The sequence below is a fragment of the Perna viridis genome, chromosome 4 (assembly GCF_037379345.1).
Source record: "Perna viridis isolate PV_CMFRI_1.1 ecotype Kerala chromosome 4, ASM3737934v1, whole genome shotgun sequence".
Classification (NCBI taxonomy): Eukaryota; Metazoa; Mollusca; class Bivalvia; order Mytilida; family Mytilidae; genus Perna; species Perna viridis.
Window position 1 is genome coordinate 39,299,419 of NC_142448.1, and position 19,793 is coordinate 39,319,211.

The 19,793-nt window shown below is 30.9% G+C and overlaps 1 protein-coding gene across 7 annotated transcripts in view; it reads left to right on the forward strand.

Annotated features, from left to right (window-relative positions):
* LOC148620026 (zinc finger MIZ domain-containing protein 1-like) overlaps positions 1-19,793 on the forward strand; it is a 207,526-nt gene that overhangs the window by 165,426 nt on the left and 22,307 nt on the right. For 4 of the 7 annotated variants that reach the window (XM_088580538.1, XM_088580539.1, XM_088580540.1 and 1 more), the window contains one exon: positions 7,536-7,662. In XM_088580538.1, the coding sequence (XP_088436664.1) occupies positions 7,536-7,662 (127 nt within the window). Of the gene's footprint in view, positions 1-858; positions 1,003-1,316; positions 1,476-7,535; positions 7,663-18,287; positions 18,565-19,793 lie in introns of those variants that run through there. The other 3 variants (XM_088580542.1, XM_088580544.1, XM_088580545.1) reach the window with 3 other exon arrangements.

Genomic DNA, 19,793 nt, shown 5'->3' on the forward strand with positions numbered 1-19,793 from the left:
TAGAAAGATGATGTCAGTAATAAAGTGGTAAATTGATAAAAATCTTCAAATTTATCATATTTCTAGAAATTACATATATGTCTGATGTAATATCTCTCGTTTCCTTGATAGATTTTCGATTAAGCTGTTCAGATATAATACTTGTTGTAATCAATTGTATCATTTTTTTACACAATATAAAATAGAATATCGCTAACTAAATCTTAAACGCATTAATTTCAAACCTGACCATTTGGGTAGGTGTTTTGCCAGACAGGTTATTTTTCTTTTTTTTTTTTTTTATAAACTTTTGGTGATATAATCAGATAGTAACAAAAGATCCTTGACTTGTCTGAGATGAAGTTGGTATCCTAATAGACTAATGACACTGTCAACATTTTTTTATATAGAAATGTAAATTTTTTTAAATTGGATGAATATGATTTATTTACCTAAGAACTTGACATATTTTGACTCTTTGTTCATGAAGTAAATGACATTACTTTTTATTTAAATGTGCTTTGCTTGTAACAATTTGATACAAATCTTTTGAAGTTGGTTTTGAGTTAAACCTGTTAAAAATCAGTAATAAAATAATCTTTAGAATTGTTACCTGTGACGATTACACGGATCAGATGACAGAGTGTTATTTTAGAGTAGTCTGGTATTGTTTATTTAATAAGAAGATGAATTGAAGATGTGTGGCTTTTTTTTGTTTTGTAAATCCATTACGTGAAAAAGTCCAGGTAGAAGATCTGTTTACCTGTAAAGCCGTGTAACTGGGTTCAAAACCCCAGGTAAATATTGAAGTTGGAAACAATAATTCTTGAGCAGACAACAAAGGTCAAAGGTTACTGAGAAGGGAAAATCTTATGAATATTCAACAGGTGGGCGGAACAACAAAAGTGTATTGATTTTGTCATATTAAAAGCTCAGTTATTCATTAGATTTTTGTTTGTCCTGCTTGATTTGTTAACTATTGGATTTTAACAACAGCATAATGAGATACAAAGTGACAAATTTGTGAGTATTTGTGAAACGCTAAGGTCTTACTGGACTAAGTACACTGGCTTTAGGGCTTAAAGGGGAAAAAATAACATTCTTAGGGCTTTAAAAATCACTAAATTTAGATAGAGACTGATTATTTACTAATGTAAAGTTAATCATTACCTAACTGTAGGTTCTTAAATGCCTACAGGTGTAGATTTTCATTGATCCTGCTTTGCTATCGAGATTGATTAATACTGTGTTGATAAATAATTTTTCCTTTGATTGTTCTATAAAGCGAGACACATATTGACATAAAAATACGCTTTATAAATACCTATGATAGATATTGGTATTTAATAGTTTACGATTTAGAGATGACTGAGCATTGTGGGGAGAGTGTAATTGATTAGAGCAAATCTTTGAAATGAACATTGTTGATACTTGTCGATTTCATAATCACATGTCAATATTTGAATGATGGAAGTGCTCTAGCTTATAGAATGAAAGTAAGTGACATTTAGTTGTATTGGGAGTTATTACGAAATATGGTGACAATTTTGATAGAAAATTATTTAGCTTAAATGGATTTTGGAGATTGATTGATTTAAAGTGAAATTTAATGATAGCTTTGATAGGAATGGATTTTATAAATAGCTCTACATGTAGTTGGTATGATAGCTGTAATGATCTGATGAAGTATTGATAATAATATGTTTAAATGTAAAAATGAATTATTTATTAATAAAATATAGAACATGTATTTCTATGGGTACATGTTTAAGCTATTGATTACAGTTTATACATGTACATGCATTTATTTCATATAAGGATAATACAATATACCTACATGTATCCCAGATTTGTAGATTTTCTTTATATTTACTTCATACATGTATGTATGTCTCCTACATAAAACTTTACTCCTACATGTACATAATGTACATGTACTATTGAAACAGAATTTTTCATTCATTAACCAATTTAAGTTTATATGAATTATAAGAATATAAGGGTAATAGAGGTTGATGAATCATTTTTTTATTATAAATCTTATGAAATGTCTACTTCTTTCACTAATTCTGAGTGGGATTTTTTTAACCACAGCTTTTTATGTTATAATTCTACTTTTATTTCCTTAAAACAGTTGAAATCTGGGGTCTTGGTTTAAAAATTGTTAATCAACAGCTTGGTTTGAATTCCCCCCCCCCCCCCCAAAAAAAAAAAAAATTGCTTGATGTAATTCGGGTATTTACTTATGGTTTTATTTTTTTTGTCAAGTCTGTGGTTTTTGATTTAGCTCACGAGTTGTGCTACTTTACCAATTGCCTCAGCCTTGATTTAGCTGCATTCCAAAATAGGTTGATATTTGCTTTGTGCTTAAATTTTCCTCCCTGCTCTCATGCTTTAAAATTTCTTTAAACCAATGTTCCTTGGTTCTTTCAAGTACATGTTAGGTTAAGGACATGTCGTACATGTATCTAAAACTTGTACTGGATATCTACATGTATCATGGATTATGAATAAGATAACACTATAATTCGTGCAAAAACATGATCGACATACTTTCTTCTTTTTAAAGTATGTCAATTTTAGATGTACCGAGTTTTCACATTTAATGTATTTAGTTTTACATAACTGAATTTTAAGATATTAAAATAAGGCACAATCATGTTAAAAAGCTGTCCAAGTAAAAATCAGGCAGATTCTATGATATGGTTGGCACAGGGTAAATTTTATCCCACTGAATTTTTTGTTTCAATGTAATGTTTAAATCATGTCTATATCAAATTGTTAAAAGATTTTTTTCAAGCAACAATGGATTGTTCGGAAAACAATTTTTTAAGTTCCCTAACAAAGCAACCAAGTTTTGATAAAAAATAAATGGTTATCTCACTTTTTGAAGGAATTTTATTGCCTTCTGTGTAATTTTTGTCTCTTTAACCTTTGCAGTTAATCAAAAACCCAATTTTTAACTTTGAGAAAGGGATAAATTTGTGATATGAAATAGATGAACATTTTTTTAAAACAAAATTTGTGGTGTGGCACCCACTGCCTGGTTTTTGCATGGACTCCCTGATAAGATTTCACGATTGCACGTCTCTTATTTATGCATTCGGGTATTTAAAGTTAAGAGTTCTAAACATTGATACTATAACCGTGATGTTGAAGGTTATAACTGTTTTGTTGTGCCGGAGAATTTAACACTGGTCTATATTGATATCATAATTTAGCTCAAAGTTCTCCTCTTTCTGTAGTTCAGTAATCGTGAGTAAGCTAAAACCCCAATTTAAAAGGAATTAATTTACAACATACTAACTAAATATAGGTTAGATAAATTACTTGTGTTAAAACTCAAGTGCTCTCAAAAGAAAAAAAAGCACCTCATATTTTTGTTGCCTTTTTAATAGAAATCTGTACAAGTGTTGAAGTATAAATTATGTGTTCACTTTGCAGAATTTTGTTTGTATTTGAATCTCCAGAGCTTCGGAAGTTAATATTAGAGTATTGTTAGGCGGAGCTTAGTAAAGACGGTGAAAAGCAATAAGTAATCGCTTTTTTAACAGTCACTTAGTTGATGGGTTGTTTTCAAAACCTACAGGTGAAATTTACTAATACATGTATAAAGTCTAAAATGTTTACGTATTCATATTGTATTGATTTGTGTGAATAGCAAGTTTCATGAAGATCTTGCTAATACACATGTATTTCAGGATGAAGACAGATACATGAATACTTGCACAAGCTAGAGATTCTGCAAAGTTGCAGGATTGGGGAATGAATGGAAACTAATCATTTAATCTTTAAAATATTTATTGATTTAAATTTTTCACTTAATATTGTATTAAGTGATATGATAGGAGATTTGGAAATTTGAAAGATCCTAAATTATGCAGGTCATTCGAGATAATAAATGCTTGTCACAGGGTTGTTATTATTTTTATCGACTCTGATGTAGCCATCAAGTTAGGCAGATATATCCCTGTAATTATTTCATTGCATACAAACGACCACATTTTTTAACAATAGATAAGTTCCAAATCTTAATGGGATAGGTTTCAAGTATATCGGTAGGTTGAGATAGTTCATTTAGTTGCAACGCGTTAACAGTTACTTTACAGGAAGGTCGACAAAGAAAATTAACCATGGGTCATAGAGTTTATATTATCATTTAAAAGGTATTTAGGTATTTAAGCAGCCAAGGAAATGTAAACCCCACACATTTACCTGTGTCTATTTAACTCCTATGGACCGCTCTAAGGGAGGCAACCCCTATCAATTTTCTAATGGTTATTCTTCCTCTTAACTACTTCAGATAATCATGATGTCTGCATAGAGGGACTGTGCTAAATTAAAATATCCTCTTGAGACCGCATGATTACTTGGACTGCTCTATTTTACTGATTTATGTAATTAAAAGCATTACTTTTCTTGATAAAGCTTCCCATTGAGCTAAGTGATTTGATTGATTGATTGATTAACAAGATGCTTGTAAAAGGTGATAAACTTAACTTGTACTTGAAAAAGCTAAGATTCTTCCGAGTTTTGCAGTGCTAGCAAAAATTGGGTTTTTTTAAGTCCTGCTTTGCATCTATTTTTTGGCATACCTTTCGTGTAATTCTTATTCCAGAAATTATGCATATGGTGAATTGGAGTAAGTGGTCCAAAAAAAAATTTCATTTAAATAATACTATCAATCGAGGAGATAACATGTTAATTACTGCAAGGACAAAAAATATTGATGGAAATAAAAGAAGTCACCTATAAAATACATTTATGATGTTAAGCTACAGATCTGTACTTCAAGAAATGGCATTTGCATATTTCATACACATGTTCATGGCTGAGAAAATGAGAAAATTGTTATGATATAAGTAAATGCATTACGTTATGATATAAGTAAATGCATTACCCATATACATGTATATGTATATAGAGGCTATGACAAGTAGTTATATCTGTAAATTAGGTATGAAAATTATACAAATAGTGCCATGTTATTGCTAAGTATGGCCTGTAAAGATGAGAACACATGTTACAAATTATCCAAAGTTTTATTGATAAAAATTGTGATAAAGCTATATAATTTTTTTTTTCTGTTTTTATCTCGAATCAAACTAAAGTACAGCATTTTCATTTAATGGTACCAGTTTTTGTAGCAAGCTGAATTTGCATGGAGATTTGGATTGTTCTTGTATATCATGATATTTCAATAACATATCGTTTTTTTGAAATGGTCAACTCGTATACAGTAAAATTCTTCACAATTGAGGTCGTTTCATTCATAACCTACAATGGATTTGAATACTGAACAAATATTTATATACTCAGTACTTCAATGTATAATTTCATCATTTTTCCATAGGTTAAAAGTTTAAAAAACACATTTGTGGTTATTGTAAGAAGTTAATTATTTTATCCCATTAGTGTTAAATATAAGGTCATGCATTTATGTCACCAAAATTGACATGTTTTTTTAAAACAAACCTTCACTTTGCAACATTAATTGAGGAAATGATCAGGAAAAAAATGCAAGTACTCCTTTTTTGAGGAATCTTTTGTAGTTTTTTTTTGTTGTTGCTGTAAGTGAGGTGGTCATTTAACGAATTTGCCTCAATTGACCTTTTTTTCAGCAATTTATGATAAGTATGCACTTAACACAGGAAGAATATTTGCTTAGTAATCACTTGTAGATTTTTAAAACGTTTTCCTAGATTGTATTTTTTTATGAAAGGTTGGGAAACATTGTGTTTCTTTTATGAAAGGTTGGGAGACTGTTTTTTTGTGAAAGGTGGGAAACAGTTTGAATTTTCTTTGTATAGTTTTATTGTCACAGGAATTTCGTTATTCTGTAGGTATGTTTTTTTCCTGTTTACTCAGATGCTGTCAGTAACTGCAATCATCAGAAGGATCTATTGTCAGAAACATTCATTTGTTTTGATAGTCAGTCACTAATACAAAACTGACAGTTGGATTAAATGAATGTTTGTCTAAATTCCTCTAGATCACTCTTGCTTGGGTTTCATTAAATCTTGAATGGGGATTTTCCTCAAATCTGAAATTTCAAGCATTCTGATTGGTCCATTTTGAGTTGAGGTAGAATGGACTAGAAACTTCCTTATTGGATCTTAGGAGAATTTTCAAACAGCTGATTGTCTTCCATTATCATTGGTGTAGCTTTGTAATCTTCAAGTTCATGTTAGTGCACTTACCTACACAGCCATTCTTCTTCTTCTTGTCGTTCGCCATTACACTTGAATGCCAGTCTCCTCAACAAATCCGGCTGTCTTCTGTAGGTCCTCCACAGGTCCATACAGTTTCTCTGTAATGGGGGTTGGTTTATCCCATATCTTCTCTCTCTGTGCCTGGTGTAACTTGCACGTCTGCAGAAAGTGTTCAGTATTCTGCTCTGCTTCTCCACAGGGACACATAGGTGATGGTATGACCTTCAAAACTGTACAGATGTTGGTTGAGTCTGTTGTGTCCTGCCAAGATGACACTACACAGCCATTTAAGGTGTCTCTAAAACATCAGTGCATTCCAGTACACATGTTGTTCTGAACATGACGATTTATTACTGGTACAGTGAGGCCTGTCTGAACTGAAATTATTGGTTTGATTTAGATTCGGTTTAGACTTGTTTTACTGTATAGGTATTTTGTATATTACACTGGCTTACTTGTATACGTATTAGTTATGTCCAATTACATGTATGGGATCATTGCTCAAGGTCATGTTTACATATGGTTATTAATTTATCAAAAACTGTGTTATTTTCCACCTGAATTTACTGCTTAACTAGCAATTTCTACAAAGGCTGTGGCAACGTATTGTCGGAAAAATGATTTGTTCAAACTAAGACTGAACATATGTTGTTTTTCATTGTGCGCTATTGATTCTAATTGTTAAGTTATCAGGTAGATATGAAGATCATGAACAATTTTATCCCTAATAAATACTTTTTATAAGGAAATAGATGGTAGAATGATATTAAAGAGATTCTCACTGTACATGTATTTGTATTTTTTTCCTCTCTCACATCCTTGGACTTGAAGAGAATAAAAAATTGGTAGTAATAGTGTGAGAATATTTATAAGGAAGTTCACACATTAGAAGATTAACTGCATAATGAGCTAAAAGCTCAATTTTGTTTTAATGCCTTAAAAAAATAACAGGAAATAAAAGCATGTGTATCTGCAAATAAAATATATACTAGTAATCAAGCAAAAAAAGATGAACATTTTTTATGCTTTTGTTTTTTTGGTTTGGTTCTGTTTTGTTTTGTTTTGTTTTGTTTGTTTTTTTGTTTTTGTTTTTTTTTTTTACAAAAAGGTTGACAATCCTTTGAAAATCTATTTGCAACTTTGGTTTTATTACACTTAGGTGGCAGTAATTCTTCTTCAGCAACCAATCCTCCTTGCTGAATTCTCACATAGATAAACTGTCCTAACTTACTGTAAAAAGTAGCTCAATGACAGCTTGATTTTCAAAATATTTTCTTGAAGGTAAATTATAATGCCTCTCAAGTTTTACTTCTCAGGCTTTACAACTTTATTTTCTGTTTTCAGCCCTTTTGTCAATGTGGTGTGAGGAATTAGGACGATTGTTGTTATTACGGCACCAGAAGAACAGAACTCCTGATTCTAAGTCTCCAGGAATGCATTCACAGTTACAGAAAATGCCACCAATGTCAGGGTCAGTAACCATGGAAATTTGGGGTCGTGGATATAGAATAATACAATACAAAAGCATTATTTGAATGCAATAGTATAACAACACATTAGCTCCTAGGAGCCCTGAGTACATTAGACCTTATGTCCTGGTTCAGATTGGTGTTTAAGCTTCGTCTCATCTTGTGACTTGGTATACATTTACAGAATAATAACAAGAGTTAGGTGTCAGCTACAGGTTTTTATACCCCCCCTGCCCTATGGGCCAAGTTTTGAGGTATATCATAAGAACACTCATGCATGTCTATCCATTTCATTCCATGTATTTTGATGAAACTTGTAATGAAGGTTGGTCATCAGTCACATGTACATTGATGCAGCAAAATGATAATTATATCAGGTTATTACATGATCAGTATTGGAAGTAGGGGTCAGTGATATCACTCACAATCCTGGTTCAAAGGTCATAGTTAATTTCCATGGCATTTATAGCGACAAACAAAAACATACAAACTGTAAACATATTAATTTTCACTATTTCTCACAATTTTCGTGAATATGTTCCCTTGACAGAATCTACGAAAATTAGCAAACACAAAAATTTAAATGTTTACATTACACTGTAGGACAATGAATTGGAGCCCTTCATGTTTTATATTTAACATTATATTTCATTAAAAAAAAAATTAAATGTGAATCTAAAATATTGTATTTAAAATATTGTAATTTACAATTGTGCATCTTAAAAGTCACAGTGACATTCTAATATATTTTTGTAGACATAATTTTTAATGACGAATCTAATTAGAGTAAAAACCTTTGTATCTAAGTCTTAATCAAGGCTTAAAAGAACGATTTTCTATATCAAGCAGCTGTGGAGCTTGTTATTCAAAATTTGTACTATTAGCTTCCAGGAATATCTTATACATGTTACTTGAGCAAGTTTGTCCTAACTTGTATTTTAATTCCGACTGGTGGCAAGTTTTTTTCAGTAAATTGAAGTTTGAATTATGTGAAATTCAGTTTTGGCTTCATAGAACTGGCTGAATAATTAACAATTATTTTGACTGAGAACTTTTCATTTACCATTAGCAAGACATAAATGTAGAAAAAGTTATTGCAGCTGAGCAATTGGAGGAAAAAAATTGAGAAAAATTGATATTCTGTAACACAAAATTAACAGATCTGCCAGTCTATATTTCATTGCAGTTACTGCTGTTATGTGAGGTTAAGTCCTCATTTTATCTGTATTATGTGACTAGAACATCATTTGATATTTAAAATACTAAAATTAAATGCAATAAATTATTCAAATGAAAAGTATTGCAAAAATATTATATGAAGGATTAACTGTTTTGTTATACATGTTACAGAAAAATAAGGATTGTTTTAGTCCTAATTAATGACATTTCTGTGAAACCTGATTCATTGTTTTTGAAACGCAGGAATCAACAGAAGCTAATCTGACCATAGTAACTTTCTCAACTTTAAGGAGTCGCTTAAAATTCATTAGTCAATCGAACCATTTAATACGATGATTGAATTTCAAACTTCCGACCTCATTCTAAGAAACATTTATGCATCAATGTAGAATTGATTGAGTTCTTTATAAGGAGTGTTAGCTGGTAGGACATTAGTTTCAAACATTGTAACAGATGCACCAGTTCATATTGATTCTGTTGTACAGATTTATAAACTATATGGCCTGTCTTACAAAATGATTTGATGACTTTGTCAAAACTTCATTGAACACATCTTTTTAAGGTTAATTTAAATAAATATACCATATTGACTTTTGATTAATGATATCACATGGTTTGTGAAACATACAATGGAAGTAAAGAGTTATCATACTGCTAATAACCTTCAACTTAAAAATGATTTAATCTTGCCCTTTTTTTTCCCTGATATGAAAATAAGTTAGATATCTGCTTATTTATGTGACAATTAGTTGGATATCTATTTTCACTGAAGCTTAACCATGAGATCAAAAGGGTGGGTCAAACTTTTCACAGATGCTTATTTTCATGAAATTTGTCAAATGAACATATTTGTTGATATTAAATACTTCTCCATCTAAGAATCAGGCAGAATGTATATTTATGTGGCACATGAAGGAAAAAAAATGCAGATATTTTATTGCAATAGCCAATTAATTATACCTGATAACCACCAGAAATAACCATCAAAGTGTAAAATTTGCCTTTTTAAGATATTGATAGGTCAAATTTACCGTAGTTGAAATACACTACAGAAAAATTGTGGGAAAATTTTCCTGTAATCTTTCCCAATATAAACAGTAAAAAAATATCTACATCATAGATGCTTCAGGATAAACTTAAATAGCTTTTTGGTTGTTTTCTAGACCTACTGAATATATTTTAGGCAAAAATGACTAAATTTGTGATAATGATGTTCCACCCATTGCCTGATTCTTACACAGAATGGTACTTAAATCTTGATATATAGTGAAACCTCCATTAACTGAACCTCCTTTGGATTTTAAGTTGGTTTTGTTAAGACAGGTATTCAGTTTCAGTGTTCAAAACTACATTTATTTCATCAAAGACCTACAGCAAATTTTCAGAAAACTTTCTGTTGAATTCATACAAAATTATTGGAATTAAGTGTAGACCTGCAGAATTTTTCAAATGTCTGGTTTTGAACTATTAGGGGTTCAGTTCACACAGGTTTTCTAACTTTTCAGGGTTCACTGTAGACAGATTTCACTGTATGTAACAATAAATAGCCTTACGTTTTTCACTGCAAAAAAAATGCTACAATTTATCGTCTTTTTTGGCATAAGTTGTGGCTCATGTTTGAGTTTTTGTTTATTATATTGTCCTTCCAACAGGTTTAAGTACGGAATCTCCTTTCATTTTTTAGCAATCTATTTCCTTTTGAGTGTTTCCATTACTGTGTTTATACTTATATTTTGTAATGGTTTCAAAATGCATGATGCATGTATGTGCATATTAAAAAGTAAAGTAGCGAGGTCATATTATATCAAACTTTCTTCCTGATACTTGAGAGTTATTACTAATTCTTAATTCGTAAATTGTTTGACGTGCCTTTCCTGCTTTCCTGTCTTGAGTTTCAATTACGAGTGACAATAAAGTGTCAAAGTTTTTTTCCTCTGCATATCATACATTCTGATCACTTGTGGGTTATCTCCCTGTATTGATTTTTTTTTTCAAGCAGGTAAATGTTAAATTAGATGAAAAGTTTGTTGAAATTTCTTAATTTTTGCCAGTTTAGATAGGCTACTGAAATAATAATACAACTTTTCAATCATCTACTCTGAAAAAAAAGTATAATTAGGCCATTAAGGTTTCAGACTTCCAAGAATAAGGATCTTATTCCCTTCCCTATATTTAAAGTTTCAGTATTATCCTATAATAATATATCAGTCTTGTAATAATCCATGTAAAGCAATTTACTTAAACAGCATCTGTTATTGGTAATACTGTCATCAGCGGAGAGAAATTTTTTTTATAGTAACAACATGATACTTCAACTGTAACAAAATCAATGCCTAGAATTACAATAAAAGGGTGATATTTTGTGTTTTCTCGTTTATTGATTTTTGAGTTCTTTTCTCTGTCTAATGATGGCCATATTATACTGACAATGCTGTTTAATCAAAATGTCTAAGCTTAAACTTCTTTCTGCTGTTTCTCCCAACCATTGGGAGTGAGTGCATCCTAAATGGATGTATAAATGTCATCAATGGGGTTATGTAGGTTGGTGCTGTAATTATCTAGAAATTTGATAAGAATTGTGTCACAGACAGTTTAGGAAGATGTAATTGAGGAAAAATAGGTTTTGGGAATATATTGGTTTTTGTCATTTTCTGTTGAGAAATTAATTGCTGACAGGGCTAGAATCTCCATTCCGGTGATATTTATCCGTATTAGTCTGTGTAGATTGGTTTTCATTAGCCTGTTGGGATTTTTAGTTACTAATGGTATTGTATTATACATGGCAAGGAATTGTCTGATCATAAGCTGATTTACTGTATTTCAAAAACAACAAGCCTAAGAGGTGATGTTTGATGTGCAGGATAAGTTTATCTGGTTTGGCATAATTGGTTAGGGGTTATAGTTACCAATTGATAACTATGAAACTTAGAAGGGAGTGCTGGATATATTGAAATTCATTATGAAAAGAAAATCAAAAAGGGTGGTATTTGATATGCAGGATAAGTCTATTGTAGTTGAGTTTTCAATATGCCTGTATTAGAGACACATGTAGGCTGAATACTGATTGATGCATAGGACAAGAAACCCTTGAATGGTGTTGTTTGATGAGCAGAATAACTACTGGCCTTGTTTTGGTTTGAACTGTTAGTGGAAGTTTATAATATTATTGTCAATTTCCTCAAGGAAATGATTTGGATGTATTTTTAACATTTTTTATGTATTTAAATAATTACCAAAAGATTAGAATTTAGGACTAAATAAAATTTGCTCTGGTATTGTGCCAACATAACTTGAAAGTATTTTGTTGCAAAAATAATATTACTAAATATGAAACGTCTGGATGATTTTCCGTGTCATTCTAGACATCATCTTTATGCGAGTTAATTTGTAAAACTTGGTTATAAAAGTTGTCATTTTGTTGATTTTTTACACTCAGGTATACAAATGTATGTAAAATGCCAAGAGGCAAGTCACCGATAAGTTATGTCAAAACAAAGTCTGTTTTGTTGGATCATTGTATGTTCCAAACTTCGTGTTGTTTAAGAAAATATTTAAAATCATACATGTATACATGTTAAGGTTACTATCCTGAAGTTCATCCAAATTTTTTTTTTCTAATTGAAAGAATGAAAATAGTTTTGAGCTGAATCCAAATTCTATTTATAAATTAAGACTGTTATGAATTGTGTGAGTAAAGATTACAAGTCAATTTCCTAGCGATTAGATACCTTTCTGTGTAACTTTTATTTCTTGTTATTGAATAAAAATAAATGCTGAAATTTACCGGATGTAAATTATGACTAGTTAAATTTTAAGGGTATTTAAATTAAATGTTTTTATAATCGCCAATCAACTTCAAGTATTAGGGGGAAGTTTAATGAGAGACTCTTATCGTAAGTGAAGCTCTAGTGCTTTTTTCAAGATATTCGGTCTCCAATTGAAATAGTAATTTTCAATTGTCAAATTTTCAGTCATGTGTCATTCCTAACTCAAAATTTTAAAATAATATTTCACATTTTATATTCAGTTTTAACTGTAAGGTGACGTAATGTCGAGAACTGTTGTCATTGTTGACAAAGTATTTGGAAACATTGCAGTTTTGAGAAAAAGGTGACTATTTTATGCATTTATTTTTTTTAAAAGTTGGTGGCAAAATCAGTTACATCTGTCCATTGTTCAGTGTTATTTCTTATACCAAACAAATCTTTGTTTGGCTTGCCCCACCCCCTAATCCTTAACATCTTGAGTGTATTACAGTTTTATGTTTTATCTTATTTTCAGGCTTATTTGGAAGCAATTGATTCTGAAATAAAAAAGGATGATAATTCACCAACATTTCTGGTTTTTTTTTTAAATGGAAATTGCTGAGAAAATGGATATTTTTTTTTCAATTTAACAATCAATTCTAGACCTTTCCTTACTATAAGGTGAGCGAGAATCAGAAAAATAGACTTGTGTGGCCTTAAAGTGATACTGTATATATACATGTATGATATGGTATGTATTAGGGTTAAGTAGACAGTCTTGTATGTCCTTGCCCTTAATTTAGGAACTTGAAATTTGACATTGATAAGACATCATTTAAGACGCCTCCCAGCACTTAGCCTTGAAATTGCTAAACAATGTTAAATTTGACATGTTGGTCATACATTGCTTTCTGGCTTGTATTTTAACTTTTCATTGTAAAATATCAGATTAAGGTCTTTTGAATCCCCAGATGTCAATTTTTTTTTTATTTCTTTTAACTGTAGTGTAACTTACCAGAATTTTCAGACAATATTATATAATGTTTGAATAATTTAAGTGATGGTATTCCCTCTTCTCTTGAGTGAGTTTTTTGTGGCTAAGGGGTGTACTTGAGTGAGTTTTGTTCCATTTTTCCATTTTTTGAAAGTTACACAAGTTTTTTTGTATTGGGAGGATAACCTCCAATTACTCAGGTACTCATTGTTGTAGTACTTGAGGCTAGGAGGTGATACTCAAGGCTATATTAATAAATGAGTAACTTGTAGATCACCTGCATCATGGGTGGATTCAGGCGGGGATGTGGCATGCGTGCCCCCCTCCTAAAATTTGCAAAGCATGGGTTGTTAGGGGTAGATTTAAGCGGTTTTAGGTTGAAACTTTAATTTCTCTGTAACTTTACCACACAATATCGCTAATTTTATCACAGAAGATATCAACATAGCACCCACTCTAGAAAAATATTTCAAAAATTTATCCTAAAATAAATTTTAACTGTGCCCCCCCCCCCCCCAATCTAAAATCCTGGATCCACCCCTGACCTACATGTATACATAGACATGTACCAGTACTTGCTCAAATGTTAAGATGTCTGTTAAATGATGGTGTTAACTCTGTGTTATTTAAGTTCTATGTATTCCAGCTCATTGTCTGACCTCTGACCTTACTCATAATTTGTTTGACAAGTTAATATGTATGTAATAGAAATAGGTCATAGTGCCAAAAATATATACTGTTGGAATTTTGTTATTGTTCTGTCATAGGCTGACTAAGCTTTGGTTTCTAGTTGTCTTAGATTTGGAAATACGGTCTTTCCTTTTGGTGCATTTGAAATGAAATATGTGTTGAAACTTGCTAAATTTTACATCCTCCATAGAGATACTATTTTTGGCAGATGTTAAGTTTATTCAGGGTCTTGTTAAGACAAATTTCATTGCAAAAGTTTGAATTTCGATGCTAGATTTCAGAGTTAAAAGTGGAATGTAATTCTTCATATGGGTCTGAAAGTTAGTGGCATAATGTATTCATCTATGTATTGAAATTTTTGAGTCCTGTCCTATAGAGGATGTTTCAAATTTGGGCTTAAGACTTTTCCAGTTACAATTGGCAGGTCACACAGCAAAGAGCAAGGGACATTTTCACACAAGAAATTGGTTTTTTTTTAATGGATTTAAAGTATTAATTAGGTTTCTAAAGCCTAACAATGCTCTTACTATCTACATAAAGAAAATTGGCTTTGATTATGATCTTTTAGGAAGGCCTACAACATTTTAGGCAAAATTTTTGCTATATGAATATGTTTATTTTGGTACCATTTTTTTTTTCAGTAGGACTATAATTCCGAAACAATTCCAGATTTCTCATATTTGAATAGTGTCTATTTACGTGTACTGGTACATTTGATGTTAAAATTGTGTTGGTGTTTAGAGATTGTTTGTCATGTACATGTAGTGCAAAGTTATCTTAATTCTTAGTCATGAGTATATCGGCACTTGTCATTTTGATACATTTGTATAAAAGTTGTTATTGTGTAATCTCAATAACCCCCATTTAAAAATAAAATTTTTGTGCACATTTCCTTGCATCAAGTGGCACAACAAATCTATTAGAAACCTCAGACTTAACGTGGCTGTTAGTTACGATCGGATATAAACAGTTGTAGTAATTTCAAGTGCTACTTCAAACTTTGTAAATATCTATCTTTAATACGACAAGTATATACGATTATTTGTTATGCACTGTGATTTTGGCTTCAATTAACTCGATTACTTGGTTAATGAGCTGCATTTTTTCTTACATTTGTTCTTTGTTTCTGAGACTGAAAAACTCGTTTTTTTTTAAAAGTAGGTCACTGTCACCTGAGCCTCTATATGTAGTTTATGCATTTTACTCTTTAGATATTATCTCATTAGGAGATTATGATCATTCAAAAATGTACTTTAAGTACTCGATCAAAATTTATTCTCAGAAACTTTACAGGAAGTCTATATAACTGTATACAACCAGTTGCTTACACAATACTTCTTAATATGTTGCCTCGAAAGAGAGAATTACAATATTTACTATTAAAATCAAAAACACTTCTCAGAAACTTGATAGGAAGTGTTCACACCTAGTTGCATATTGACAGTGCATTATGCATGTTCCTTTTTTTTTGCAATTTTCGCTTTTGGTATTTAGACACTCACCTGCTGACCTACTTTTGTTTTTAAGATGGTTCCAAAAATTTGTCTGAAGTCTCAGATGGGCATTCTGACTAAATACATGTGCATACTTGGTTATGCAATGTATTAAAGTCCTGTTTTTGAAATAATATGGCTATACCAAATTTAGACACTGGCACTTTTTCCTACACCCCTTTTTTCCACTATTTGCTTCACTTCTAACAAAACATGCAATATCTGGTTCAATGAAGTATAACTATTCTGCTTGGTATTATATTTGGACATAATACACGTACAAGTTCAATTATGAAATTATAAGTACTTTACGTTAATTAAAGGATGTTTGTTGTGCAGCCAATATTAAAAATAACAATTTGGTAGGCAGAGTTTCCTGTGAAGAGTCAGTCGATTATGTGCTGTCTATATTTCATATGTATGACTCAGTATCGTCTTAAAATTACTTGCAAATATTCTTTATCTACTTGCTAATTATAACTACCAGTTTTGTTGATAATTGTATGCAGCGATGTGCAGCTTATGCAAAATAATAGTGCAGTAAAATTTCTTATCTAAATGTCCTAATGACCTTTTTCTCGGTACAAGTGTAAACAACAGATTTTGGAAAGTAATGTGTGCAGATAAAAGTTACTAGTATTGAATATTTTGTTTTACACAGGGTTAGTTTCTTGCTTAGAGTTGCTCATTTGCTTTTGTTACTTTGTATGTATGATTTTAGTTACTTTATGTTCTTTGTTGTGTAGGTCTGTTTTCTATGTCTGGTCTTTGTCCCTGGATTACATTTTTTTTTATTACCACTATAACCTTGGTTCCCTTGATTACTCTTAGAAGCATCCTTAATATAATGTTGCCCTAACTTAAGATTCTGTTGCCAATTCAAATTGCTACTTTAGATAAAATACATTTAGGAAACCTGTCAAAACCAAACCCTGAATGAATCAGTAACAGGTCTTGACCAGATATCTTTTGAAGTTTATTGGTATCAATTTTAAATGTATTTCAACCTATCTAAATGCAACAAATTATTCATTCCACAAGGGATTCGATATTGTCAGGTCTCACTAATCTTGCCAAATGACGAATGCAAAGTAGTTTCTTTTTTTTTATTTCTTTGAAATACATGTTATATGTTTTTCATATAAGAAACTAAAGCAGTCATAAGAGGTTCCCTGAAAGACTTCCCTTAACCCCCCCCTTTTTGGTAATAATAATATAAGGCAAGAAAGACATGGAGAAGAGTTCATTAAGAATTTTTGAAAGGATATTCATATTAAAACTAGCCTTGAAATCATCAATTATAGTCATTTATTCAACAGTAATATCTAGTACAATGTTCTTTAGTATACTTTCTGCATTGTGTTCATCTTGGTACATGAAGATCTATATATGGATACAAACCATTTATCTTCTTATTAAGTGGCCACTTCGGTGTGACAATGGAGTCATCGTTGTCAGTCTTTTGTCTTATTATCTTCCTCAACTTCCTTGCAAATATAAAGCACAGCACCCAAATTTGACAGTACCTTTTGTTTTGGCTAGCTGTGGAAACTACCAGAATTTAAATAATTAATGTTACAGCACCCAAGTCTGACAATACCATTTTTTTTTTTTGGACTGGCTCTGAAAACCCTACCAAATTTTAACAAAAAATGTAATTTAGAATTTTTCTTTTACAAAGCATTAAATTGCTTAGACCAACATTTCCTGCACTTGAATCATTTGGTCATATTTTTTTTTAAGGAAAATCTAAGGAATTCAACAATATGTTCTTGAATTGGGGTTAACCATCCCACAGTAGGATCTATCATGAAAATTATCAATACCATTGTTGTATACTGTAATCCAGGTAACATCACATAGATTTTCAATTCACCCAAGTTCATTCAGTTAAACAAATAAATTTTATGAATTTTCATATCATAATTTTATTCCAACCTTTTTGAAACTTTTCTTGTGGTTAGTAATTTTATGCCCATATGAAGGTAAGTGGGTGTGAAATTAAGAGCTATACTACTCCCCCTTGATTGTAAATTCTCAATTTGTTCAGTAAATAACAGTTTTAAATAGTCCTCTGATAATAAATCAGTTAAATCTGATTGTTTAATTATCTGTTATCTAATTAACCCAATTAAATTGATTTTTTACTGAATTAATTAACTAAATGGTTTAGCTGTCATGAAGCTAAGTATTCTGATTACCCAACTTGAAAGACTCTACTTTTAAAATGTAAAGTTCCTTTTAAAGGTCATTACTTGATAAGTTTTATGTGTTTATTTCTAAATATCAGGTGAATAGACCTGCAGATTAGTCCATGAAATGTTACCTTTCTGACAATAGAAAAGTGGTTTGGTCACATGATCACAATATGTTATGCTCCTGAGGGCATTTAAAATCCAGACATGTTTAGTAGAAATTATTATTGATTTTTGAGTGTGTTCATTTATTTCATGTGATCTGTCCTTCAACCATGTGAGACAAATGCTGAGGTTTTTATTCTATTTCTATATTTATTTGAGCTAATGTGATTTTCATCAATTTTGGATTATCCCCTGCAGTACCTCAGTGAACTAAAACAAGGCATTGAGCTGTTTGGTTGATCATGTGACCAGGCAAGGATGAACTAAGATTATTTCTAGATAAATACACTGTGGGGTTTAATCAATCGGTTTTGCTGTGTGTGTGTAAATAGTTATTGTTCACAATGGAAAGATAGTGAGACAATTTGGATTAAATGATGGCTAATACAGAATGGCAATCTCAAGTAGCAGCGGAACTTCAAATTGCAATACAGACTGAAAGGTGTGCTTTTGATATCTTACATGTAAATTTGTTATACATATAGGTAATAGAATTAATTTGTAGGTCAAACATTCTTACACTTGTAATGATAAGCCATTTTATTACATACATGTATATACATTAGATATTTTTGTAAATTTTTGCGTGGGTTTATGAAATAATTGTATTCATTGATTTCGCCTTGTGTAACAATTAGATTAGTCTATACAGTGTCGTGGGGATTGACTTTATAATGACAAATTTATTCCTTTCCGAGAGTAAATAATGATCGTTTAATAATTTATATTTGTATTTCTTTTTTTTTTTTTGCTTGTTTCGATGGCTCTATTGATAATGATATGAAATCTGATGAAATAATATTAGTGAACAACTGCTTTCTAAATTTTTATTTTTGCACGTACATGTATTGTCTTATTCTCCTAAAGGTTTCTAAAGTCAAAGACAATCTACGCTAGATTATTTTTCGATTGATTGTTCTGCTTCTATTTTTTTCTTGGTGAAGCATATGTTGAAATATTTCCAGCTTCAAGCAAGACTAAGTATCTAAAAATGGCTTTATTTTGTTTAATTGTTATTTTATCCACATACTTTTAAAGGTATGTATTTATTTCCCCAATAATTTTGTTGGAAATGATTCAGGAAGGCAACCCACTAAGTAGATACTGGTATATAAAGGGAATTTTTTTGTCCAAGTAGGCTGTAGACATTTAAGTACTCATATTGGTAGACAAGGTCACTCAAAAAATATTTTGCAATAAGGCAGAAAACATATTGAGTTCAATTTACACTTGTAAATCTGACCTGAAAGTATAAACACATTATAATTAGAGATTTAAGACGGTTTTAATCCCTATTTTTTGGTCTTTTGTATAGATATGTTTTTTTTCATATATAGTTTATTGAAATAATTAGAAGTCCACCATGTTTTCTTGAAACGGGATTATCAGTGGATTAGAAAGAGGCCTTGATTTCACTTTACTGTAGTCAGAAGTCATGTTATAAACAGATTTATATGTATATCAATTACTTAAGAATGTAAGTGGTATACAGGTCTAAAGCAATATTGGATTAACCTAATGTGTAGTATTTGACACCATTAGTTTTCTCACATCTTCTCTAACCAAGAGCTATGGTCCTCCCCTCTTTTCCCTTCACTTTGGAAAAGATTCACTTAAATTCTTAGGTTCTATTCTTTCTCTGATCGGTAAAAACTGGTTTCATGAAATTCT